The 25,846-nt window shown below is 41.9% G+C and overlaps 1 protein-coding gene across 2 annotated transcripts in view; it reads left to right on the top strand.

Moving 5' to 3' along the window:
• The first annotated feature begins 59 nt into the window (after positions 1 to 59).
• The window catches only part of NRAP (nebulin related anchoring protein), a 74,783-nt gene continuing 48,996 nt past the window's right edge, over positions 60 to 25,846 (top strand). The window contains exons 1-12 of one of the 2 annotated variants that reach the window (XM_024756005.1): positions 60 to 192; positions 4,802 to 4,873; positions 5,201 to 5,295; positions 5,882 to 5,969; positions 10,799 to 10,903; positions 13,575 to 13,679; positions 14,994 to 15,101; positions 15,817 to 15,921; positions 16,707 to 16,814; positions 17,104 to 17,208; positions 20,319 to 20,423; positions 21,393 to 21,509. In XM_024756005.1, coding sequence (XP_024611773.1) covers positions 4,802 to 4,873; positions 5,201 to 5,295; positions 5,882 to 5,969; positions 10,799 to 10,903; positions 13,575 to 13,679; positions 14,994 to 15,101; positions 15,817 to 15,921; positions 16,707 to 16,814; positions 17,104 to 17,208; positions 20,319 to 20,423; positions 21,393 to 21,509 — 1,113 coding nt within the window. In that variant the 5' untranslated portion in view covers positions 60 to 192. Of the gene's footprint in view, positions 193 to 4,801; positions 4,874 to 5,200; positions 5,296 to 5,881; positions 5,970 to 10,798; positions 10,904 to 13,574; positions 13,680 to 14,993; positions 15,102 to 15,816; positions 15,922 to 16,706; positions 16,815 to 17,103; positions 17,209 to 20,315; positions 20,424 to 21,392; positions 21,510 to 25,846 lie in introns of both variants that reach the window. The other variant, XM_024756004.1, reaches the window with a different exon arrangement.

The following is a 25,846-nucleotide window of genomic DNA, read 5'->3' as shown; positions in this document are numbered from 1 at the left end:
GCACTGAGGTGTAAATAGCTGAGGAGAAATTACAGTTTTATTCACACCAGAGATGTTGGCTGTGAAACTGTCAACTCCTCGAGTGAAAGGAGTGAACCTTCGTGGTGTGACATCGGGCAAGAACCACATCTTGTCTTTTATTTGCTCTCCTCTGGGGCTGAGACTTCAATATTGTCCGTAAAATCTCACCAGGTAAGGACACTTTCTTCGTTTAAGAAAGACTGGTCCCAGGCAAGGGTAAGGGAGTAATTATAATTTATTAACTTCTGCTAGAATACTGAATTCCTGAATATTTTAAACAAGCAGTTACACAATTTCCACTATGGCTGCCCTATAGGCTGACCTTTTGTGCCACTCCCACCCCCCAATTCCTATGTTGAAACTTAATCCCTAAAGTGATGGCATTAGGAGGTAGGGCCTTTGGGAGGTGCTTAAATCTTGAGGGTGGAGCCCTGGTGAATGGGATTAGTGCCTTTGTAAAGGAGGCCAGACTGAGCTCCCTGGCCTTTTCCACCACAGAGAGAAATTGCAGTCTGCAACCCAAAGAGGGCTTTGACTAGAGCCCAGGCATGCTGGCACCCTGATCTTGGCCTTCTAGCCTCCAGAACCGTGAAGAATAGATTTCTGTTGTTTATAAGCTACTCAGTCTGTGGTATTTTGTCACAGCAGCCAAAACAGACTAAGACAGGCTGCACTACTCTCTTTAATACCCATATTTGTGGGACTTCCCTGGTAGTGCAGTGGTTAAGGATCTGCCTACCAATGCAGGGGACAGGGGTTCGAGCCCTGGTCCAGGAAGATCCCACATGCCACGGAGCAACTAAGCCCTACTGAAGCCTGTACGCCTAGAGCCTGTGCTCTGCAACAAGAGAAGCCACTGCAATGAGAAGCCCACGTACCTCAACAAAGACTCAATACAGCCGTAGATAAATTTTAAAAATAATAAACTTACGCTTAAAAAAATACCCATATTTGCAAAATATCAGGCAAACTAAATTATTTTAGACACAAAGATAATTTACTTTTTGAAGGAATTCAATTGTGAATCATGGGATAAATGAAAAATCCTATTAGTAAGGCAAATACATTACTCTTTAATTTATCTGATTTATAAAATTGTTTTTGCAAGTTATTCCTGAAATATGATGCAACAGTGTTAGATGTGGAGGAGCCTTAACAACTAATCCCTCTGCTCATATTATAGATAAAGAATCTGAGGCACAGAGAGGTTGCCAACATCACAAGCTTTCTAGTGGCAGAACCAGGATCAGGTTGCCTAGAAAAATAATGAATTTTTCATCCACAAGAAGGTTCTACCATAAATTATATCATGCAATTGTTAAAATGTGTTGCACACAGGATTTCATTGCTGGCTCAGGTAGAAAGACGGTTTGAAGGAAAACTTTCTTTTTTCAGTTCTGTAGTGTAGACTGGCATGGGAACTCCCAATGTATTTGCTCCGAGGCTGGATTATCACTGTACCAGCAAATAAAATCATAGATATGTGAAAGGGAAGAAACAATTTTGAACTTTCCCTCTATAATAATTGTACTGACCCTTTAGACCCAAATGATTTTCTCTTCTAATTGTATTTCCTGTGTTTCTCCAGCCTTGGCCCATATCATTGTTTTCTGCTTCCTTTCCAAACTCACATGAGTAGAGCACGAGTCTTCCTCTTCACCCTAGAAAAAGAGACCAAGAGGTCCAGCGTCCGGTGGCTTCTTTGGGAAGGGACCCTCGTGTTGACTCTCCCCCCCTCCGTTTCCTGCCTTCTTACTTCTGCTCCCTGGGACCATACTTCTGAATAAAGTCCTTGCACATAAGCCTTTGCCCCAGGTTCTGTTTTTTGGGTAACCCAGGCTAACACACATTGGCTGAACCGATGCCGGGGGGCAGAAGAGCATGTGTGCTCATTGGCTGAGGCTTGGAGGACCTCATGTAATCACTGTGACAAGGGGGAGGGGCTCTACTGGATGTGAGAGGGGTCAGCTGGGCACAGGGAAGACCATCCACAAGGTCTGTCAAGCAGACGAGGGCTGTGTGTCTCTTGCCAGCAACAAGGGTTCATTTTAGGTCCTTAAACTGTCCCATTTCCAGTTCTATGGGGTTGTTTTTCCTCACTATTTCTGATACATAATAAGTGCCTTTTAAAAGCAGAAGTGATGGTAGGAGTCAAATTTAACATCTTTCATTTGGGCCATCCTTGTTTTCACAAGGGTGACCGAGAACTTGTAGCAGCGATGCGATCACAACCTTAGAGGAGTGTTAGGTAGTTTTTTTCTTTAAAGGAAATCTGGCTGCGATTCCTCATCCCTCTGGATGGGGGCAGAGTTCTGTCTCTGTGATTACTGGGGCTTCCAGCCCAGGTCCAGGTAAGGCTGGAGAAATCCCACACGGAGCAAAACGTGTGGGGAACCTATAGGTCTTAGTTCTTTGCCTTTGCTCTTCCCCTTTGTTCAGACTGCCTTGTATCACATTTCAGCCTGGGAGTCTTCCTGGGTCTAGAGCCCCTACGTAGAGCCTTCTTCCCCTGCTGAGAAGGCAGCGCTATGCCCACTCTCCATCTGTGGGGGAATTCACACTGCACCCTCTCAGTGTCATGGCAACGCTGCTCTTCTTCACTCGCTCTGTGGCCTCCTCCCCCTGGTTCTCCCAACACAACACAAAAGCACCACTGATTTCTCTCTGCCCTACCTGGGGTCCCTCCAGCAGTTTCCTCAGAGCCTTTTCTTTAGGCCACAGATCACTAATTGGTAGCCTGCCGTCTAAGTACTGCCCATGTTTCTGTTTTATTGTTTTATTCCCAGTGTTTTACAAAAGAGAGAATTTCGGGTGCAGATGCAGATATCTGGCTTTTCTGGAAAAATCATAATATTTGGCAATGCCGGGTACTGATTGCCTCATGACAGATTGCTGGCACGGAGTGGTTCAGATGGGACATGTGACCTATGGCTTCACCTCTGTCCCCTGTAGGTATTTTGGTGTGAGTATTAAGTTGATTTCTTTGATTTGATAAATACTTGTTGAGCCCCTTTTCCATATCAGACCTTGTTCTAGGCACTGGGGATACAGAAAGGACAATAAGGACCAAGGCTCCTATTTTGATGGAACTCATGTTTTGATGGAGGAGGTGGATAATTTTTAAAAGTAGATATAGTGGGCTTCCCTGGTGGCACAGTGGTTGAGAGTCCGCCTGCCGATGCAGGGGACGTGGGTTCGTGCCCCGGTCTGGGAAGATCCCACATGCCACGGAGCGGCTGGGCCCGTGAGCCATGGCCGCTGAGCCTGTGCGTCCGGAGCCTGTGCTCCGCAACGGGAGAGGCCACAGCAGTGAGAGGCCCGCGTACCGCAAAAAAAAAAAAAAAAAGTAGATATAGTAAGATTTAAGGGGTCAGGTGGTGGTAACTGCTGTGAAGAGCATAAAGCAGGGGGAGGGTCATAGAAGGCAGTGAGCTGAGGGGTGGGGACAGGTGTGGTGCCATCTTTTGTAAGCTGTTTCTGGAAGGTCTGTTTTAAGTGACATTTAGGTAGACCCCTGAAGGCAATGAGGGGCTTCACAAAGCCAAGAAGAGAGCTTGTCTTCAAGCTGCTCCCTTTCAAGCCTGGGAGGCAAGGACTTCTTGGAAAGGTCCAGGATAACATACAGAAGCCGGCACTCAAAGAGTTCTCATCTGTTCTTAGTTTTGCATTCTTGCAGAAGCTACACATGAATTGATATCTTAACAAGTTTGCCGTCCTTCTCTTATAAACATCTTTATTTTTTTAAGTTTTATTGAATTGTAGTTGATTTACAATGTTATGTTAATTTCTGCTGTACAGCAAAGTGACTCAGTTACACATATATATACATATATATTTTTCATATTCTTTTCCTTTATGGTTTGTCCAGGATATTGAATATAGTTCCCTGTGCTATACAGTAGGACCTTGTTTATCCATCCTATATATAAAAGTTTGCCTCTGCGAATCCCCAACTTCCAGTCTTTTCCACTCCTGCCCCGCTTCCCCTTGGCAACCACAAGTCTGTTCTCTATGTCTGAGTCTTTTTTTGTTTCATAGATATGTTCATTTGTGTCGTATTTTAGATTCCACATATAAGTGATATCATATGGTATTTATCTTTTTCTTTGTCTTATTTCACTTAGTATGATCATCTCTAGGTCCATCCATGTTGCTGCAAATGGCATTATTTCTTTTTTATGGCTGAGTAATATTAAACATTTTTAATAGACAAGGCTAAATTTCAGATATGGTATTTACCCTCCTGTGGAGTGAGTCAGTCCTGTTTTATTTTCTTTTGCGGGGGGAGCTGGACTTTCTGCTTTACTCACAGGCCTCACAGAGCAAGCTTTCTCATTTGGTCGTTGGATAAGGGTGTGGTGTATGCCTTCGAGTTCTTTTCTTGGGTTATGATCACAGCTAGTGTTAAACTGCTACATGCTGCCTGATCCTACACAAGGATTTGGTCATCCACGTAAACCTGATGCTCTTGTGAGTTCACTTTTCTATTTAGGGAAGCATGTCAGCTAGGAGTCCCTCCACCTCATTTCCCAGACGCATGCGTGCTGAGCGAGTTGCCAAAATAGCCCTTTGAGTAAGTGGCAGCTTTAAAAACCATCCAGCTGCTGACTTCAAACTAGAAGGTCAGCGGAGGAAAGTGGAAGTTGGATTCTGAACGGTCAGGGTGCCCACAGAAATTTACTAGGGGTCGGGATTTGGGAGACTTGAACAACTAGACTGGGGCTTCTCCTTGGATTTCTTACTTGTTACCTATCTTTGTCTTCTCTCTTCGGACTTCAAGATGAATGTGCAGGCTTGCTCCAGGTGTGGGTACAGAGTATACCCTGCTGAGAAGATCAGCTGTCTAGACCAGGTCAGTAGACTTTTCTTGGCCTTTGGGAATCATAACAGACATGAGAAATTTATCTTCTCACATATAGCTTTATCTTCTCACATGTGGGTTTTTTTAAACCACCAAAATAAGATGCTTTCCCCACCTTTCTTCACTTCTACCCATTTCTAGCTACATCTCCTGTATTGCCTCAAATTTTTTTTATTCATTTATGTATCGTAGCCGTGTGTGTGTGTTTTATCACCATTTTATCACTAAAGCTCATTTTTTTTACCCTGAAATATATTAAGAATCCTGAGTCTGAAAAAAAAAGGTAATTTTGCTAAATCTTTTCTGTTTGATTTCTAGATATGGCACAAAGCATGTTTTCACTGTGAAATTTGCAAGATGATGCTATCGGTTAATAACTTTGTGAGTCACCAGAAAAAGCCATACTGTCATGCGTAAGTGTTTGACGCCTCCTCCCACCACCTCTTGAGTTGTGTTTATCTTTTTTTTAACAAGCAGCCAACCGGAGGTTCAAATCACACACTCCAGGGTTAAATCCAAGAAATGCCTTCTCAAAAGTTTTTACTTCCATACAAACTTCCATACAATCATTACAGAGACCTAAGACGGGATTTTATGCAATGGACAGAAAGTTGAAAATTTCAGATTTCTTATAAGTAAAAGATCAAATCTATTCACTACAACCTCATGTCAAATGATTAAATATTGTGCAGAACAGTGTAATTTCCATGAATATGCATGAAGCTTTAAAACGTTTTCTCTTAAATAATTTCAGAATCCTTTTCTATTCCTTCAGAAAGTTTTTAAGTGATCATTTCCAGTTAAATTTGGTCTTTAAGTTAAATAGGTTGAATTTATTTGATTAGCCTTTGTTTTCTTTAAGACGCATTGCCTGGAAAATCTTGAATTTAGTTATTAGGTTTTATATTTTTGATTTAAAAAATGACTCCACCTTTAAGAATAGTCAGTCATCTTGGATAAAGTACAGTTCTAATTTTGGCTTATATCTACTTTTTGTAGCCATAACCCCAAGAACAACACTTTTACAAGTGTCTGTCACACTCCGTTAAATCTAAATGTGAGGAAATCTCCAGAGGCCATTTGTGGGGTAAGTTACTTAATTTTGAATTTCAAAATAGCCTTTAAAGAAGATTTCTTAGCTCAGGCACCTGTTAGGATTTTAAGTGTCTCTGCCTAGATGTGAACCTGCCCATTTTCTCCACATATACAAGCAAAGTATATTTAAGTAACAAATATTGCTATTTGCCCTACCACAACATAGAGGCCAGTACACAGGATAATCTAGCTTGAATATCTGAGATCCTTGAATCTATTTTAATCTCTCTGTGTCTGCCAGCTCTGGACAGCTTGATGCAATAGGCTGTGCATACACTAGGTGCTTAATACATAAAACAAAGTTTATATAGTTGGAAAGTATTACAAAAGCCTTTCCTTTCTTTCCCCATGATATTTTGGTACAGACATTGAAACCTCTGGTTCAGTACTCTTAAATCTCTCCTAATTCAGTAGTGTTTCAGTTTATTTGCAGTGTTTAAGATCTCTTTCTCTATGGGTAGCGGTAGGTCAAAGATATTTCTATTTGGAACTGATGTTTGGATAGACCAGGAGGCCATATTGATAAACCAACCTCTTTTGAAAAAACAACAGTAGAGTTTTGTCAAATAACTGTTGATTAAATGCTTGCATTTATTAAAATGATGAATCATTTCACTTCCCTCCCCCATGCTCCACAACAAGTTGTTTTTTGGGATGGAGCTAGCAGCTTTCTAAAATTAGAAAGTGACACACGAGGTGGAAGGCTCTCTAGTAATCTGCCTTCCTCATGTTACCTCACCTCATCCTGACTCTCCAGCCTGCCCAGGCCGTGTCCTCCTCAAGAAAATGGTTTAGATTGAGCTTATCATTATCCTGTCGCTCTCTACACAGACTGCCAAGTAGCTTATTTCACTAAATGCTTTGCACCAACTGTGAGTTTATTATTTTTACAAGCTTATATAGTATTTACTGTACAATCAGTTCATTTAATACATTACAATCCAATAAAGTAAATACAATTATTATCCCATTCTACTGGTGAGGAAACTGAGGCTCAGAGAGTTGTTCATATATCATTGATTTCTAAGGATTAACAAGCCTTAAGAATTCACAAGCCTAGATTACTGAGAAGGCGAATTCTTTTAGGATTTTGCTTTCGTCTCTGTTTGTTTGGTTTTCGTTGTTGTTTGTTTTCATCTCTTTTAGTCTAAGGGCAACTACACAAAATTACAATCAATACTGAATTTAGCTGTCAGTTCGATAGAGTGCCAGACACTCTTTGAGGCCCGTTATCTGTGTGATCTCACTTTTTCTTCACAAGAACCCTCTGTAATATTATCATATTACAGTTGGGGAGGCTGAGGCTCAGAGAGATTAAGTAACTTGCCCAGTTTTACCCGGCTAGTTCAATGGGCACAAATCCAGATCTTTCTCACTCTGGGACCTGTATCCTAAACTGCTCCATTAGTCTACTCCCATGTGCCTAGGGGGTGGCAAACTCTCTATGAGGAAAAAAAAAAAGCACTTATTTATGTTTACAAACATCCAGATATTTCTGCAGTTCTGGGGCCAGAGTTTGACAGATTGAACACAAGGAGACGTACTTATACATCAGAGTACTATTTGTATTTATTACAAAAGATCCATAATATCTGTATCTTTCATCCTATGCGAGGTGTCAACTGGCATGGCCCCCTTATGCTCTTACGACAGGTCACACAGTATTTACCTTTTTTTGAGGTGGTAGTGGATTCGCTTTCTTTTTTTCTTTTTGTGGTACAAGGGCCTCCCACCGTTGTGGCCTCTCCCGTCGCGGAGCAACAGGCTCCGGACGTGCAGGCCCAGAGGCCATGGCTCACGGGCCCAGCCGCTCCGCGGCACATGGGATTCTCCCAGACCGGGGCACGGACCCGTGTCCCCCGCATCGGCAGGCGGACCCCCAACCACTGCGCCACCAGGGAAGCCCAGTATTTACCTTTTTCTGAGGTGATAGCGGATTCACTTTCTTTTAACTTGTATGACAGGCCCAACCTGGAGCAAGATCATTGCTGGTTCTGTTTCCAGCCACAGACAGTGATGTGAGCTTCTCAGGAAGCCTGTGTGTCTGTATTTGTTCACATCTATGTAAACATATGTGTATGTGTATAAAAATGTATGTGTGCATGTGGGGAGTGTATGTAGGTATGAATATGTGTACACGTGTATACACATGTGTGTACATGGTCCATACGCATGTGTATGTATATGTGCCTGTGTATACATATCTGTGTGCACATCTGTGCAGGTGTGTGGTGTGTGTATGTGTGTTATCTGTGTGTGGTGGGTGTGTGTTTACATGCATGTGTATGTACATGCATATGTGTGTACATGTGTATGTGTGTACACGCATATGTGTGGGTGTGTACATACATATGAGTGTGTACATGTGTGTGTGTGTGTGTGTACTGAACAATTGACTACTGAGACCCCTTTCTCCTCCTTTCCCACCAGGGAAAAAATCTAATGGACAACAATGTCCGTTCTAGGCCCCGGATTTTTTTTTTTTTAATAAATTTATTTATTTGTTTATTTTTGGCCATGTCGGGTCTTGTTACTACACACGGGTTTTCTCTAGTTGGAGCGAGCAGGGGCTACTCTTCATTGCAGTGCGAGGGCTTCTCATTGCGGTGGCTCCTCTTGTTGCGGAACACGGGCTCTAGGCACAAGGGCTTCAGTAGTTGTGGCACATGGGCTTAGTTGCTCCACAGCATGTGGGATCTTCCCAGACCAGGGCTCAAACCCGTGTTGCCTGCATTGGCAGGCAGATTCTTAACCACTGCACCACCAGGGAAGTCCCCAAGGCCCCAGATCTTATAACCATTCTAGGGAGTGTGGTGGATTACTTTCTTACTCCCTTTTCTTCTCTGAGAGACTTTGCCAATTGAATAAAGTACAGATTCATGGTGCACATGCTAAAATTTAAAAAAAGGAAAGAAAGGGATGCTTCAGTAATGGTGATGAAGGAGAAAAGTAAAGATTTTAAGTTGGCATTTGAAGCAGGCTGACATTTTTCTGGTTTTAAAATGTCATTCTTTAAAAAGTAAATGAATAAATAAATATTTACTAAGACAAAATTTCCTGTTTGGTAGATGTGAATGGAACTTTTAGCAAAATAGAGCATCTGGGTTCCCTTCTATTTGGAGAATGAACTTTAGCCCTTAATGCTTCCTTACCCCACTATTAACATTTATGGCTTTTTCTCTCTTCCTGCTTCCTCTGAATAATCACGAGTCCTGTGAAAGGTCTCTGGGGAGGCAGGCATGGCCCCCACCGCCACCCCCCGCCCCATGATGGATTTGTCCTGTGAGACGGGGCAGCAAATACGGCTTCCTGTTTATTTTGGTCATGTGATTCTGATTCCGTAAGTCAATGGCTCTCAAGGAGGGCAGTTTTGCCCCCCAGGTGATGTCTGGGTACTTTTTTTGGGGTCAGAACTGGGAAGGTAGGAATACTATTGGCATCTGGTGGATAGAGACCACCTATCCTGTTCAGCGTAGTGCCATGCACTAGACAGTCCCCCCCAACAAATAACGAACTGGCCCCAAATATCAGTGGAGCTGCCAACAAGAAACTTTGCCTTGAGTCTGTGTAATGTTTGTGGTAGTTTCTCAAAATCCAAGGGAAAAAACATGTTAAGATCTCTCAATTTATCTATTTTAAAGTATACATATTAGTGCAACGTTAAGCAAGCCCAGACAAAGTGCCCTTGACAGGGAACTAGAATTCCTGGATTGTGAACCTGGCTCTGCTAAATCATTGAATGATTTCAATAAGTTCATTTCTCTTCTCTGAGCTTCTTTCCTCACCTGTAAAATTAATGAGTTAAACTTCAGCTTGTTAAAGTTGCAGGTTTCTGGGCCCCATCTTGGATCTCATACATTATAATATCTGGGTTTGGACTTAAGACCTGATTTTTTTCTTTTGTTGTTAGTTCCTTTTATGTTCTCCTTAAGAAATCTTTGCCTATTCCAAAGTCATGAAGATATTGTTAGATGTCAGTTCTCCTCAAATTGATCTACACATTCAATGCAATCCCAGCCAAAATCCTGGTGTTTTTCATAGAAATTGACAAACTGATTCTAAAATTGATACGTACATACAATGATTCTAGAATGGCCAAGAAGTCTTGAAGAACAAAATCAATGGACTTAGGTTACCAGATTTCTAGACTTACTATAAAAGTAGTAGTAATTAACTCAGCATACTATTGGTGTAAGAATAGACAGACAGGCCAGTAGAAAACAATACAACATCCAGAAATAGAGCTGCACATATGTGGTCACTTGAGTTACAACAAAGGCACCACTGCATTTCAATGTAGCAAGAATGATCTTTAAATAAATGGTACCGGTGTGATTGGACACTTGCATCGAAAAAAAATGAACCTTGATATCTACCTCATACATAAAAATTAACTCAAGGTGTGTTAGAGATCAAGATGTGAAAGGTGAAATTATAAAGCATAGGAGAACAGCTACATGAATTTGGGGAGCCAGCATTTAACAAGCTCCCTGGGTGTACACAGGCTAAAGTTAAGAACAACTGCTCTAATGTCTAGTGTTTTCTAAGCTGAACACTTGGTGTTGTGTGATTAGCTTGTAGAGATGCTGCCTTTTTTAATTGCACTGCTAAATAGAGCTTTGCACACAGCAGGTGCTTTCTATGTGCCCTCTGGCTGGTGGTGCAGATGAAGCTGTGGTGACATTGACAGCTGTGGCTTGTACTGCAGTTAAGATGCTTTGTATTTGAGACTTAGGATCCCCGCCCCAGTCTAGCTGTATATTATTTGTTTCCTTTCTCTTTTCTGATGGAAACATTACTGATAATATCTTCATTGTGCAGATCGATGACCAAGACGATGGCAAACGGTTTAAATCGTTTTTTCACTGGGACATGAAATCCAAGGATGGGGCGGCTGCACCTAACAGGCAACCATTGGTGGATGAGGTGAAGGAAGAGTTATAAATGGGTTCGGAAACAGAGAAAAGAATGACACACTATGCAAATGAAATGTATTATCGGTATTACTTCTACAGGGCATTGGTTATACTTTCTCTTATCCAGTTTGTAATTCCAGCTGTCTGCAGAAGACCCAGCACCACCTCAGCCAGATCTGCTCCAGTCCAAGCTCACTGACTTCTCCCTTCCAACCACTGTGTTTCTGTCACTGGGATCAGCCACCAGGCTGGAAGCCAAGGCTGCCCTTTCTTCTTCTGACCCTTCACTCAGCTCCACCCCTTCCCTCACATTTCACTGTCCCAGCTCTGAGCCCCATCATCTCCTGCCTGGACCTTTGTGAGCACCTTCCCTCTCCTGGGTTTGCCCCTCTCCAGCCTGTCATATGACATTGGTCACACACATCTTCCTGCTTGTCTCTGATTTACTCTTCTCATCACCTGAGAATTTGTGGTCATTCTCTATTGACAGCCTCATCATTTCAAAATTCCCCATTTGTTTTTAATGATCCACATAAAACAGTCCAAACAGTGCAAAGCTAACCCTTTGTCCACTATCTCCAATCCCAGTTCCTTCTGTAGAGGTACCCATTGTTGTCAGTCTTGTGGGTATCCTTCCAGACTCTCTCTCCTCATTTACAAATTAATATCTATATAATTTATTTTTTTGTTACTTACATTTATATATGACTACTGCCACTGATTGAAGGACCTTTAATGAGTTATTTAACCATTCTTTTCTTTGGCTTTCTTTAAGTTCAATTTTTAAGTGAACTTCAAAGAGTTCCTGATTCACAGGACTATTGTAAAAATTAACAGAGTATATAAACGTAAGGATCTTAGAACACTGGTTGGCACAACAAATGTCAGCTAGTATTTCTTATGGAAAATTATAGATGTATATTTCTATTGAAATGTATAATTTTGTTTTTCCATGAAACAATATGCATTGTTTTACAACTTGCATTTTTCGCTCAACAAATACCCTGGAGATGTTTGTATGTCAGCAACCTTTTAAGCTGTTGTAGGTGAGTAGATCATGGGTGCAATCATTAAGAGAGGATGTATCATGCTTTCTTATTGATGGGCAGGGTTATTCCCATTTTTTTTCTGTTATGAATTTGCAGTGAACACCTTTGTGCAAGACCTCTTTTGGACACAGTGAGAGTTTCTCTAGAATAGGTAATGGGAAATGAGGTTGCTAGATCAAGAGTCTGTGCCTTTTTAATTTTAGTAGACAAACTGTCAAATTTCTGTCTGTACATTAAAATGGCTGTACGTTTTATATTCCCACAGGCAGAGTATGAGAATACCCGTTTCCCACAGACTCAGCAACACTTGGTATTACCAGATAAAAGTTTTAACAACCTGTATTTTGTTGTTTGAATTTAAACTTCCCCGATCGGGAGTGTAGTTGAGCATATTTTCACATGTGAATTATCTGTCTTTCCAGATCGCCAAAAGATGGTCTGTGCAACTTGCCCCACCTCCAGCCCACTTGTTTCCTCATCCTTACTCCCAATTCCTATCAAACCCACCTCCTCATGGTCTTTCACATGAAGCCTATCACTGCCTTCATGCTTTTATTCGTGGCAGTCCCCACTCCGAGAATTTATTCAACATATATGTATTGAGTATTATATGCCAGGCATAGTTCCAGGCTACTGGAACACATCAGTGCACAAAACAGATAAAAGTCCCTGCCTTTATGGAACTGACCTCCTAGATTAGATGTTTTTCTTCTTCGCTTTGCCTCATCTGTTAACTGATCTTAGCCCTGGAGGACCAGCTCAAATTCCTGTCCAAAACAGGGGCCATCATATACAGATTGCTTTTTCAAAACTCTCACTATGTTTTATCTTCAATACAGTACGTTTAATCACAAAAATGTTCTCTAATAGCTCATTGTTTCATATATTAGGTTTTTTTTTTTGTCTTATTTTGCGGTACGCGGGCCTCTCACTGTTGGGGCCTCTCCCGTTGCGGAGCACAGACTCCGGACGTGCAGGCTCAGCGGCCATGGCTCACGGGCCCAGCCGCTCCGCGGCATGTGGGATCTTCCCAGACCGGGGCACGAACCCGTGTCCCCTGCATCGGCAGGCGGACTCTCAACCACTGCACCACCAGGGAAGCCCCCATATGTTAGTTTTATCTCCATAGATAGGTCACAAGTATATTAAAAGAGAAACTTTGATTTCTTCTTCTTTCTTTTTTGATTTTCTTTTCCTAGTGTTAACTGCCTAATCTAATGCTTGGCACGCAACAGGTGGCAGGTTTGTGAAGCTTGGCTGAATAGTGCTGACTAGTCTTAGATGGCCTGTCCACAGCAACTCCCCGCTGCCCATCTTGGTGCAGTAATGAGCAAAGAAATGTTAAGTTACATTTGGAACTCTTCTATGATATAAGTGAATCTCAGAAAGTTTGGTTATTTAGGATATTAGGTTATTTTCTAGTTTGAAAAAAAATGAACATTCTGGTTAGGTGAGACCTACCATAAAGCAAGAGGAGTTTATAGTTTTTAGAGAATGTCTACTTTTTCTATCTTATATTGACAATGTATGTCAATGTATGTATGTTGCCGGGAGGGTGGAGTAGGTAGGGGGATCTTACCAGGCAAATGTGTGGGGTGTGTGTTTGTATACATTTGTGTTTTTCCTCTATAGAGAGCCTATTGGACTGGATATGGGGAAGGGAATGCTTGGTGCCCGGGAGCTCTGCCAGACGCTGAAGTCGTAAGGATGGCTAAGGCTCAGAAGTCACTGGGTGAGGTAAGGGCCCTGGAAAGTTACTTTAGCAATTAGTTTGAATATTCCTTTATTTTAAGATTGTGGTAGACAGAATACTGGCCCTCCCCGAAAGATTCCCATGTCCTAATTCCTGGAACCTGCATACATGCTACTTTGCCTGGCCAAAGGGATGTTACAGATATGATTATGGTAAGGATTTTTCTTGTTTATTGAAGGATCGTTGATTTACAATGTTGTGTTAGTTTCTGACGTACAGCAAAGTGATTCAGTTATACATATGCATACGTTTATATGTATATACATATATTCTTTTTCAGATTCTTTTCCATTATAATTTATTACAAGATATTGAATATAGTTCCCTGTGCTATACAGTAGGACCTTGTTGTTTATCTATTTTATATATTACCATATATATCTGCTAAACCCAAACTCCTAATTAAGGTTAGGATAGGAAGATTATCCTGGATTATTAGGGTGGACCAAATGTAACAAGAGTCCTTATAAGGAGGGAGGCAGGAGGGTCAGAGTCAGAGAAAAGATGATGTGACAACAGAAGCAGAGGTCAAAAGTATTTGGGGCCATAAGCCAAGGAACGCAGGCAGCCTCCAGAAGCTGGAAAACGCAAAGAAATGGATTCTCCACAAGAGCCTCCAAACGGAATCAGCCCTGATGCCCTATTTTAGGTTTCTGACCTGTAGCACCATAAGAGAGATCTTAGTAGGTTTGCATCGTAGAAAAGGCAATTTTAGCCCAGATTATGGAAATCCTTAGTGATGCGCACACAGTACCCTCTAGTCCTCTCCATACACCCAGGGCACCTGCCCTTTGAAGAAACCACTCTGGAAAATATTGCTAGTCTTTAGTAACTTTTCTTTAGCAAATGGAAAGAAGACAACAGAAACACAATTGCTAAGGTGGAAAACAGACCATCAGAGATACTCAAAAGTTAGGAGCAGAAAAGAGCAGACGTTTCACTCCCAGTGCTGTAGAACTGTCTCTAGTACTAGAAAGTCTTCTGCATAGTAATTGCTGCATTATTATACAAGTCTTTGAGTTAAAGGGCATCCCTTGGGTTGTGCCAGGTTCCACATAGTTTAATATAAACATTGAAGGAAAAACCCTTTGACCTGGGAAATATGCTTTCTTCAGCCTTGAAGGTGTTATTTAAATCACCAAGTGAATAGCATTTTCAAATTTATTCCAGGTGACTGAAATATTTTCCAAGTATCTTATACATCCAATTGCATTGGTTCTGATGATGCTTGCTATTGCAGTTTTATTCATTCTCATTAGATTTCATATTGGTTCTCATGCTGACATTGGTCTGACCAGCAGGAGTACACAGAAGACCATGAGGAACAGCGGGGCAAGGGCAGCTTTCCAGCCATGATCACACCTGCTCATCAAAGGGCCAAGATAGCCAACCAGCTGGCCAGCCAAGTGAGTGTCTTACTGCTTATTCACCACTGATTACGCTAATGTTTGTCATTAGTGAACCCCCGGGATTGATTCAGATAAAATCCAAAAGGAGGGTGCTTTGGGGCAGTAGGTACCACTAGTGTGATATTATGGAGAAAACTATGTTTTTATCTTTTCCCTATCATTCACTCTCTGTGCCTTGTTTGGGCCACATCTATCACATGGAGAGAAGACCGTGTAGCTCACCACAAGACTGGACCAAATAATTTCTTGTGGTGGCGTTAGCATTAAGGACACTGATTTTTATTAAGTGGATGGTGGAACCTCCTGAAGAGTAGCACAACTTGCTGGTTAAGAGCTCAGATTTTAGAGCTGGAATGTTGGGATTTGAACCCTGGCTTTCTCACTTAGTACCTGTGGGACCATGAGCCAATTACTTAACCTTTCTGTTCCTCAGCTGCTCTTCAGTAAAATGGGGAAAATCATAGTCTTGCCTTATGTGATTGTTATGGAGATGAATGAATATTTGTTAACGTTTAGAAGTTCCTGGCACTCTCTTGGACTTAACACATGAGCATTGATGCTTTTTGGAGAGGAGCCCGTAGAACAAACCAGAAAGACTTGCCATATGTTTGCGTTGAGTGTTGCCCGATGGTGTAGCTTCAGGACAGCTGCAAGGAGAGGTCCTACAAAGGCTGTTGGGTGTGACCTTGACTCTATGCTGTCCCCTCACCAGGTGGAGTACAAGAGAGGGCATGACGAACACATCTCCAGGTTCAGCACAGTGGTGGATACCCCTGAGCTTCTCCGGGCCAAGGCGGCGGGACAGCTTCAAAGTGATGTAAGAAATGATGGAGGCCAGATGCAGTGATTCTCGTTTAAGGTTCCCCATTCTTTCCTTACGTGGAGGAAGAGACAGGGAGAATGCAGGCGGCATCTCAATCCCGAGCGGGGGCCAGGAAGAACATTCTAAGGTCAAGGATGGTCAGGTCAGATTTGGCAGCTAGCACAGACCTTGCAAAAACTTTTCCTTAGAGAGAAAAGTTTACACGGTATTAGTAACAAACCAGGTATATCTGATTAATCTTAAATAAGTCTCTCCTTGTCACTGCAAATTGTAGAAGATCATTTCCGAAGAATTTCTTCCATTTGCCTTTTCATAGCCCAGTTGCTCCACGGCATACTAAGACTGGGAACTTAGTATTGCTCTGAGTGGGAAGTTTAAGCACTTCCCACTTGAATCCAGGTTCAGCTTAACAAGTGGCTTCCACTTGACTTGGGTTGAGAAGCCTCTTTCATCTCCCAGACTTGACTGGCAGCTCCTCGAGGGCAGAAGCCTTGTTGCTCTGCCTGGCCTCACCCCCGGTACACAGCAGGTGCTCACAAGTATGTGTCGAATTCTACACTGAGCATCTCCACGTATCAGGCAGTGAGCTGGGTATTGGGAATAAAATGGTAAATGAGATACACAGGGTCCATCAAGCTCTAAGCCAACTACATTGTATAAGAGCTGGGACGGGAGATGTGCAGGGCGCTATGGGAGCCCTGAGCAGGGCTTCTCAGTCAGATTGCCTGGGAGATGGTGGGATGGTGGCACGTGATTCTAAATTTGTTTTCCTTTTCCAGGTGAGATACACAGAGGACTATAAACAACAGAGAGGGAAAGGCAGTTTTCCTGCTATGACCACACCTGCTTATCAGATAGCCAGAAGAGCCAATGAGCTTGCAAGCGATGTAAGTGTCCAGGGCAATGTTTGCATGGTGGGGAGGGAAGCAGAAATTTACCTGGGCCTGGCGAGTCCAACTTCCTGTCTCCTTGTCTCCGTTTTTTTGCACCGTGGATACAGGAAGTCGCTTTCCTGCATAGTTTTCAATCAGTTTTACCAAGACAACGATCAGGCACTTTTATGTCTAAGACACATTCCCTAGATCCAAGCAGAAAAAAAACATTCCACAAGATATTCATTTTTACTGTTCTGACCCCTGTGCGTAAGAGGCTAATTTATCCTTCCCCTTCAAATAGGTGAGGTACCATCAACAATATCAAAGAGAAACGAAGGGAATGGCTGGTCCAGCTGCTGGAGCTGAGGACACATTGACAAAGGAATATGTGGACCAGTATGGACAGGTACGTGATAAAATGACGTCCTGCGAGACCCTTTTCGATGGTCATTTCTCAGTTTGGCAGCCCTCTAGCCTGTGACACAGCCTATGACCATTTAATCAGGGGTTGGGCTGTGATTTTTCTTTGCCCTATTTGTGGAAGGTGGAATTTCCAAGCCTGAAAGTAGCAAACAAACAATTACACAGGGCTCAACTTGACTCACTTAGGAAAACAGATTCTAAGCACTTTTTCTTTCCTTTTTTAAAAATAAAGGACCTGTATCAAAATGGTGGGCTTGCCAGGAATAAAGCATCCTCATCTATTCATTGAAGAAAAGTCCCAAGGATTACAACTAGCTGTGTTTAACCTGTCACTGCATAGGCACAAAAGGGATCAAAATGCATGTCTTGAAAAATACTGAGCACTTGACTGAGTAGCAGCATTCATTTTCTTAGAAAATGAATTTCTTGTCTAGGTTGCCAAATAAAGCAATATACCAGAGAAAGTAACCCTTTTTCTCAATTTCACTTTTTAAATGAGCTGCATCTTGGCAGGATGTAAAAAGGTTGAGTGACAATTGCAGCTAATTTTATTTGCACGTCCCTCTGATTTTCTGGTACTAGACAGGTGTTGTAGGGGAAAAAGGGAACATTATTTTTTCATGGTTGTAAGTTAAAGAATGTTGGAAGACCAAGCGTGTGGCCGGAAGGGTGCATTCAGTGGGCTTGGGTGATATATCTTTCTTAATTTGACAGTTGTTTAAACTTTTTGGCACTGGGTAGACTTTACAACCTATGTGACATTCAATATACATAATTTATAAAAGGAAACAAATAACTTATTTCTCTTCCTCAGAAAACCAAGTTGCTTATGTTGGGGATATATTCATGTGAAACTTAAAATGCACGTGAAGATAGGTTTTGACCCTTTTGCAAATGTCTATCTGAGCAAAAATGTTTGGCTTTGAATTTAAAAGGCCATTTTATTAAATTTCACGATAAGTCAGTTAAATGGTCTCTCAGTGCTTAAAACTCAATGAAAATACGTTTTTATTGGTTTCATGTTGTAAATATGTTGTTTAGAATGCTCAGGACAACTTTTAAAAGTCAGTTTAAAAAATATTTGGCTTCCATATTTAGCAAAAAGTATTTTGTTCTAAATTTGGACTATCCTATCTGCCACTAGTTGTGACACACGCATATCATTTCATGTGTGTATCTGGACCTGTCTATACACAGCGATGAAATGTAACTTCGTAGTACCATAGTGGAACCTTGATTATTAGGACATTTTGATTGAAGTTTCCAATCATGATAATGACAAATACAAGAATCAAAGTGGGTGTCATTCGATAGCACTGCCAGCAGCTGTCAGTCAAGAGGACTCCGTATCCTGTGGCATTTCACTGTGATTTACTGTGACTCACCAGGGCGAGAGTAGGAGGGAGTGATAGAGAAGCAGGCGGACAGTCAGATACACTATAAATATCTGTAGTGCCTAAAAGACCAAGCAATTCATTCTTCTTTTTGTTTTTAAATAAATTTATTTTATTTATTTATTTTTGGCTGCGTTGGGTCTTCGCTGCTGCGCGCGGGCTTTCTCTAGTTGCGGGGAGCGGGGGCTACTCTTCGTTGCGGTGCGCGGGCTTCTCGTTGTGGTGGCTCCTCTTGTTGCGGAGCATGGGCTGTAGGTGTGCAGCCTTCAGTAGTTGTAGCTCGCGGGCTCTAGAGCGCAGGCTCAGTAGTTGTGGCGCACGGGCTTAGTTGATGCACGGCATGTGGGATCCTCCCGGTCCAGGGCTCGAACCCGTGTCCCCTGCATTGGCAGGCGGATTCTTAACCACTGTGCCACCAGGGAAGTCCCCATTTTTCTTTTTAATGAGTAGCTTTTTACGTTAATGGACTATACCGTGTAATCTATTATTTGTAACCTGTCAACTCCCCAATAGGATTAAGGGTCTCAAAAAGATTTACATACACAATATATATTCACATAAGCACAGAAGTTAAAATGAAGCTACAAGCCAACTCCAAACCGTAAAGCAGAATGGGCAAAAGGAGGTTACCAAAGAATTTGAGAGTCTTTGTTGTTATTATCTTTTTCACTTACTACGTTTGGCCCAGAACATTCTGGCAGCCAAGCATAAAGGAGCACTCAGGCTAAACAGTTGTCATTATTGGATGAAAAGGAAGCCTGGACATTCTAATTTGACCCAACTATTTCATTTAAGAGAGTATGTGTGCTAGACTCTGAACCGTGATGCTGGAGCAGGGAAGGCCCCTGCTTTGGAGGAGGCCGGAGAGAGATGGAGTCATGAGCCCAAGGGGGCACACTAAGGGCTGTTCCAGATTTGTGGGAACACAGATGAGGAAGCAGCTGATTCTGCCTGGGGTGGGGCTGGGAGTGAGGGAGGAGTTCCCTGGAGAGAAGGTAGCATCTGACGGAGTCTTGAAGTACCTCTGGTTGCTGGGGAAGTTTTACACTAGTAACGTGATGACAGTCCCGTGAGAGAGAAGGTTCTCCTTTGTGGGAGAGCCTGGGTGATGGGAGGAGGAGGAAGGAAGAAATTAAGACTCAGATTGTTAATACTTAGTCTGAAATATATATTTGGTCCCAGCTGAGATCGTCTTATTGCAGTGTGAAGTCTTTTCAGCCAAATTACAAAACTTCAAATAGTTACATAATATCTCTTTCTTGGTAAATGAAATGAATCCATCACTGCGGGAGACAGTATGTGGAATATCAAGGTGTCTTTGCATAGATCTGCTAAGGGGCCTGAGAACGGTGGCATTCGAGACTACTGGAAGACAGAAGGACTTTCCAGGTGTCATTTAAGAAATGAATGCTGCAAAATACATGAGCCTAGGAGACTCACAGAGTATCTTGATTTGTCTGACGGAAATGATGATGCTAACGATAACAGTTACCATTTATTTAGTGCTGACTGTGTGCTGCGTCTACCTCTAGTGTCTACCACCTTAACGACCACGCGCTACTGCTCTTAGGGGTGATCACAGGAATTTCCAAGGTGGGCGGGCCTCCATGGGAACAGGCTGTAGGAGAGATCATTGCTAATCCCCCACCCATCCCAGGAGGGGAGCATTACTGATGAAACTTTTTGACTGACCCAGCAGGATTACTCAGAAGAGTACGGCGAGCGCAGAGGAAAGGGCAGCTTCCCGGCCATGATCACCCCGGCTTATCAGAATGCCAAGAAAGCCAACGAACTCGCTAGTGATGTAAGTGCCACATTGGGGCGACCCACAGAGTCACGGAAGAAGGAGAAATGAGACTTTGAAGGCTGTGCTTACTGAAACCTACGTACAGTTCAATTTATCAGAGCTGAGTCAAAGCAGAATGTTAGCCCTCAATTCCCATCCAAATTCCCGACATCTGCATTTTTAGCTCATGCTGTTAGGTCACATTTATCTGCTTCAAAGGAGATTGACGTGGACACAAGCCACACAGCTTACTTGAAGCCAGCTGAAACAAGTGCACATACCGGCCCAGCTAGATAAGCTGGGGTTCGGAGAGTCTTTGCAAAATAACCCATCTTAGAAATTGAGCGCTTCAGAGGAATAGCTGATTAAAATAAACCGTATGATTATCAAACTCGGTGTAACCCAGTTGATAAAATGATTTTTATTTGTAGAATGTTAGCCGGTTGGCAGTCCTTGAAAGAGAAGCTATAATTAAACTTGGTAAAGTGACAAGCTCACTGCAGATCTTACACCAACTTGAACTTGGTCTATAATCGGAAGCCCAGCATCCATGTCATACCCCCTTTGCCCTTCTCCTTTACTTTGTTACTATTCAGTTATTACCCATTTCCTTAGAAGAGTGCACTTTGCCCTGAGAGGGGAAGTAAAGGACACATTCATCACTGGAGGCTGGATGAGAAATGATTGTTAAAACCAAGGGCAGAATGGGTTTTGGATTATACCTTTAGGTATGATCATTTTGAGACCTTTCTTCATGCAGAATTAGAATGTAAAGTGTAAAAAATGTGAAAGGGGGCAGTAAAATGTTAATATAAAATGGACTAAGTGGTTTATGGACTTCAGTGGAGGAAAAACCCATGTGATTATTTTTTCCTCCAGAAAATTCTATTAAATAAATGTTGACATGAAATGTGAAGTAAGCGTGGAGTAACTTCTCTCATGGAGCATGAAAACAACAACTCCAGATGCTCTGTGTGCTTCTTTCAGATAAAATACAGGCAGGACTTCAATAAGATGAAGGGAGCCGCACATTATCATTCCCTCCCAGCCCAAGACAACTTGGTTCTTAAGCGGGCTCAGAGCGTGAACAAGCTTGTGAGTGAGGTATGTATGGGGACATTTTCACCTGTGTGCTGTCACCTCCTTTATCTCCGACAGACAGTGAAGGGGCGACCCAAGAATGAAAAGTTCCGTGTAACACCACATAAACTACACATGAGTTACCAGTTCCCAAATAACTAATAGTCCGTAAAAAGCAATTCACAAGAGAGCCTAGGATCAAACTAATTAAATCCTTCTCTGATGGTTCAAAAGTTTCTTCCCAGAATTCTCACAGGGCTACAGATATTCCAGAGTTCCCAGCAGTAGATTTCTAGTTGCCAGAATACTGGAGGAGACAAGCTTTATAACAATATGTCATTCTTATAGAGCGGAAAACAAAGATGGGAGCGTTTTGAATGTGGAACCTCCCTCATTCTCTCATTATTGTAGTCAGGTTTCTGAGAAGTTGTGTGTACCATGTGAATTCCCCTCGCCTTAGAGGCTGACCTGGCTGCCAGAGACTGTGTTTTGTTTGGCCTACCCAGTGGTTACGATTTTTATAATTGCTAAGACTGTTTGGCAAGGAAATCTCCCCTCTAGCTCCCCACATCCTTTTTAAGTCCTGGAGTTTCTTCATAGCAGCTTCTCTGTTTGCATTGCCTGTCGGGACCCTGCAGGCATTTGAGTTGTCAGCCTCTTGGCAGGCTATTCACAGGACTCACCTAGCAAGTTATCTGAAACTCAGAAAAGGATATGCAAATTTCCTAAAACATTTTTCTTCTCTAACCCCTAAGAGTCAGTCTTTTACCCCAACGTGTTCCTTAACCTGTGGTGCTCTAATTGCTCAGAATCACAAGGGTGACATTTCCTGGACCTCATCAGCAACCTCAGATACTTTGAAGTAGTAGATGGGTGCCGAGCCCTTGGAACCTGCATTTTAAACAAATATCCCACATGATTCTGATGCTGTAGGCCAGAGGTCAGCAAACTATGGCCTGAGTGCCAAATCCAGCCCGCAGCCTGTTTTTATAAATAAAGTTTTATTGAAACACATCATATTATCTCTGGCTGCTTTTGAGCTGCAAGAGTTGATATAAAGATGGGATGTTCCACGAAGGGGCAAATATTTTCCGTCTGGTCATTTACAGAAAAAGTTTGCTGAAACTTGCTTTTGACTCAGAGAACATTAGATCTAGATGGGATCTTTGCAATCCCTAGGCCCTCGCTTTGTCATAGGCTTGGAAAAGTAAAGTGTCTTGTTCTGGTTCAGATAGACTTTTAGGGACAGAACTAGAACCAGACCGCTGATAATGTAGTTCTACCCAGGAATAACACTGTTACCATTTTGACCTCTTTCTATGTGAATATATCATAAACTAATATATGGATATAAAAACATACATTTGTAGAATTAGAATTCAATGTATATACAGTTTTGTGTTCTTTTAAAATTTTATATCATATTGTAAGCATTACAATGCATCTTGCATACTTTATTTTTTTATTTATTTATTTTTTGCGGTACGCGGGCCTCTCACTGTTGTGGCCTCTCCCGTTGCGGAGCACAGGCTCTGGACGCGCAGGCTCAGCGGCCATGGCTCACGGGCCCAGCCGCTCCGCGGCATGTGGGATCTTCCCGGACCAGGGCACAGACCCGTGTCCCCTGCATCGGCAGGCGGACTCTCAACCACTGCGCCCCCACAGAAGCCCGCATCTTGCATACTTTAAAAGTTATATTCCCACCAAATGTTTTATAAGATATGATAACAAGTTGCATTTCCTTTGGTAAGCTCACAAGGGAACCTTCCATTTCCTTTTGCTCTTATGTTTATCTAGTAAGACAAACCAGCCAGGCCTCTATTAATGGTAACCACCCTTCAGCTGCCTTCTCCAGCTACCTGGGATGACTTGGAGTCTATTTAGTACCTGTGGCCTCACACCTTATATCTAGCTACCCAGGGGAGCTCAACTAGCCATTTAAAATTAGAAGACACTTTGCGTCTGTGAGTGGTCTCATTTATTACACTATTTTGTAAAGTAACTTCTTTGGTTAAATTCTACTTAAGTATACATACAGAGAAGTGCATATATCATAAGTGTACAACAGGAAGAATTTCCACAAGTGGACAAGTCTGTGTAATTAGCACCCAGATCAAGAAACAGGACATGACCAGAAGTCCAGACACCTGTCCCCAAGAGTATCCACAAAATGGTTTCTAAAACCATTTTGCCATTTTTTTGAGCTATGTGAAATCTTAAAGTATTTACTCTTGAAAGAGGCTGTATATTTTTAATATTCAGAACCAAACTGATTATTTATCACTATTTGAAAGGAAAACACATATTGTTAACCTACAGTATCCTATGCCTGGTATTTTAAAATCTTGGGTTGAAAGTTTTCTAAAAATATCCCAAGTCGAGTCCTGGTGACATTTTCAAGAGTGACTTCGGGTTTGGTTCTCTTGTGCATCTGGTGTTTTGGTTTCCAAGGTGGAGTATAAGAAGGATCTGGAAAGTAGTAAAGGTCATAGTATCAACTACTGTGAAACACCTCAATGCAGGAATGTGAGCAAGATCTCAAAATTCACCAGTGGTTTGAGTTTTTAATGCCTACACGTCTGTTTGGGCTTTTTTTTTTTAACGACCTTAATTTCTAGGTCTCCTAAGAGACCAGTCTACGTGAATGTATCTGGGTGTCTTGGAGAAGCATGGCGTCTTAGGCACAAATACTATGAGTTTTGATAGAGATTGCCTGCTGGGGCTGGTCCATGGAGTGTTAAATCCCCTGGCATGCACCTGACCTTGAGCCCTCAGGACTGTACTTGTCCTCTTGCATCCTTCGTGTATAGTAGTATCTGGCTCCTACTGGTGAATGCTGGCGAGGGAGCCTGGCTGAGCATGCAACGTCCCCTCTCAACTTGACTTTGTGCTTCTTCAATTAGTACAAGATCTCAGTTAACCTGCACAGTCACCTAGGGAGCCAGGTGTTATTTCCCCATCTTACAGGTGAGCAGATATATGCTGGAGTGGCATTTGCAGATTTGGAAATTCTCAAAGTCTGGGGATGTATCCTTGAGAACATCAAGGACTGGTTTATATGATTTTACTTCTCTTTTTTTTTTTTTGCCCTCATTTTTACTAATTCCAATTTTTTTCACAACTCACACACACACACTGTATTTTATTTTTACAAGAGATAAATAAACTGACACCAAGCATTGTAAATGGATGACCGCAACAAAAGCAGCAATGATTGCAATTACCAAACACGAAACACGCTCATACTATGTCATGATATTGACGTTCAGTCCAGTAATCCTCCACCGTAACGGCTCCTTTACTTTGCAGAGAAAATTGATTTGTATATTTTTTCCTCTGAGTCCTTGTGGGATTTTTTTTTATTCAAACAGAAAGTCACAAAAATTATAATCATCCTCATCAGTTCACTCAGCCCCATGTAATTAATTTTTTTTATCTTGATCTTTTGTTAGCACTTTTATGAATTCATCAGTTTTCCATTGGAGTTCTGAAAATGCTTATTCATTCAGTTCAGCAGTATAGTCAGTTACCAGAAACCTGTACTTGTCAGAGTCTTTTCCATGAATTCCTTGAAGATGAAACCCTTTTATAGGAACATTTTTGCAAAAGCATCAGAGTACACCCAGAACTGTCTGTAAACGACAAAAGACTTAAAAATGACCACGGTTAAAGATTTGATGAAAGTTCATAACAATGCAATTGACAAGGAAATTTAGTTATTTCTGAGATATACATTTTAAAGTAATAACTAGAATTATGACTTATAACATTATACCAGAACATATAAGTTTTTTAGAAATTTCATGTAATGTCTGAAACATTTATATTAACATATTTCCATACAAATAACCCAGAGAAAGTTTAGTATTAGTTGGTTTTTTTTATACTGCAGGTTCTTATTAGATTTTACTTCTGCTTAGCTGCTGCGTATAACAGTAGAATTTAAAATCACTTGGGACTTCGTGAGGCTCAGTAAGGAATGTCTTCTGCATAAATACCATGGTTAAGAGCACCAGCTTTGGAGCTGACGGACCTGGCTCCACAATTAGCCAAGTGGCCGACTTCGGGCACGTTAAGTTCTTGGAGCCATTTTTCCCTCTGTAAAATGGGAATGATAATAATTCCTCCCTCCTCATAGAGCGCTTGTGAAGATTAACAGAGATGAGTAGAACTGTGTCTGATGCAGAGTAATAGTATTCTGTTGGAATACTCTCAGTGCCTGGAAACTCCATGGCCTCCCAGGGGAGGTGATTTTAATGTAGCTTCATTAGAAGCTACCCACCTTTTCTTATTTATGACTTCTTGTCCTCCTGTTTTGTTCTTTGTTTGGTAAGCTGCACTTGGGACATAACATCGTTATT

The sequence above is a fragment of the Neophocaena asiaeorientalis genome, unplaced genomic scaffold (assembly GCF_003031525.2).
Source record: "Neophocaena asiaeorientalis asiaeorientalis breed wild unplaced genomic scaffold, Neophocaena_asiaeorientalis_V1.1 scaffold85, whole genome shotgun sequence".
Lineage (NCBI taxonomy): Eukaryota > Metazoa > Chordata > Mammalia > Artiodactyla > Phocoenidae > Neophocaena > Neophocaena asiaeorientalis.
The sequence above is the reverse complement of the archived record's forward strand: the minus strand, read 5'-3'. Positions and strand labels throughout refer to the sequence as shown.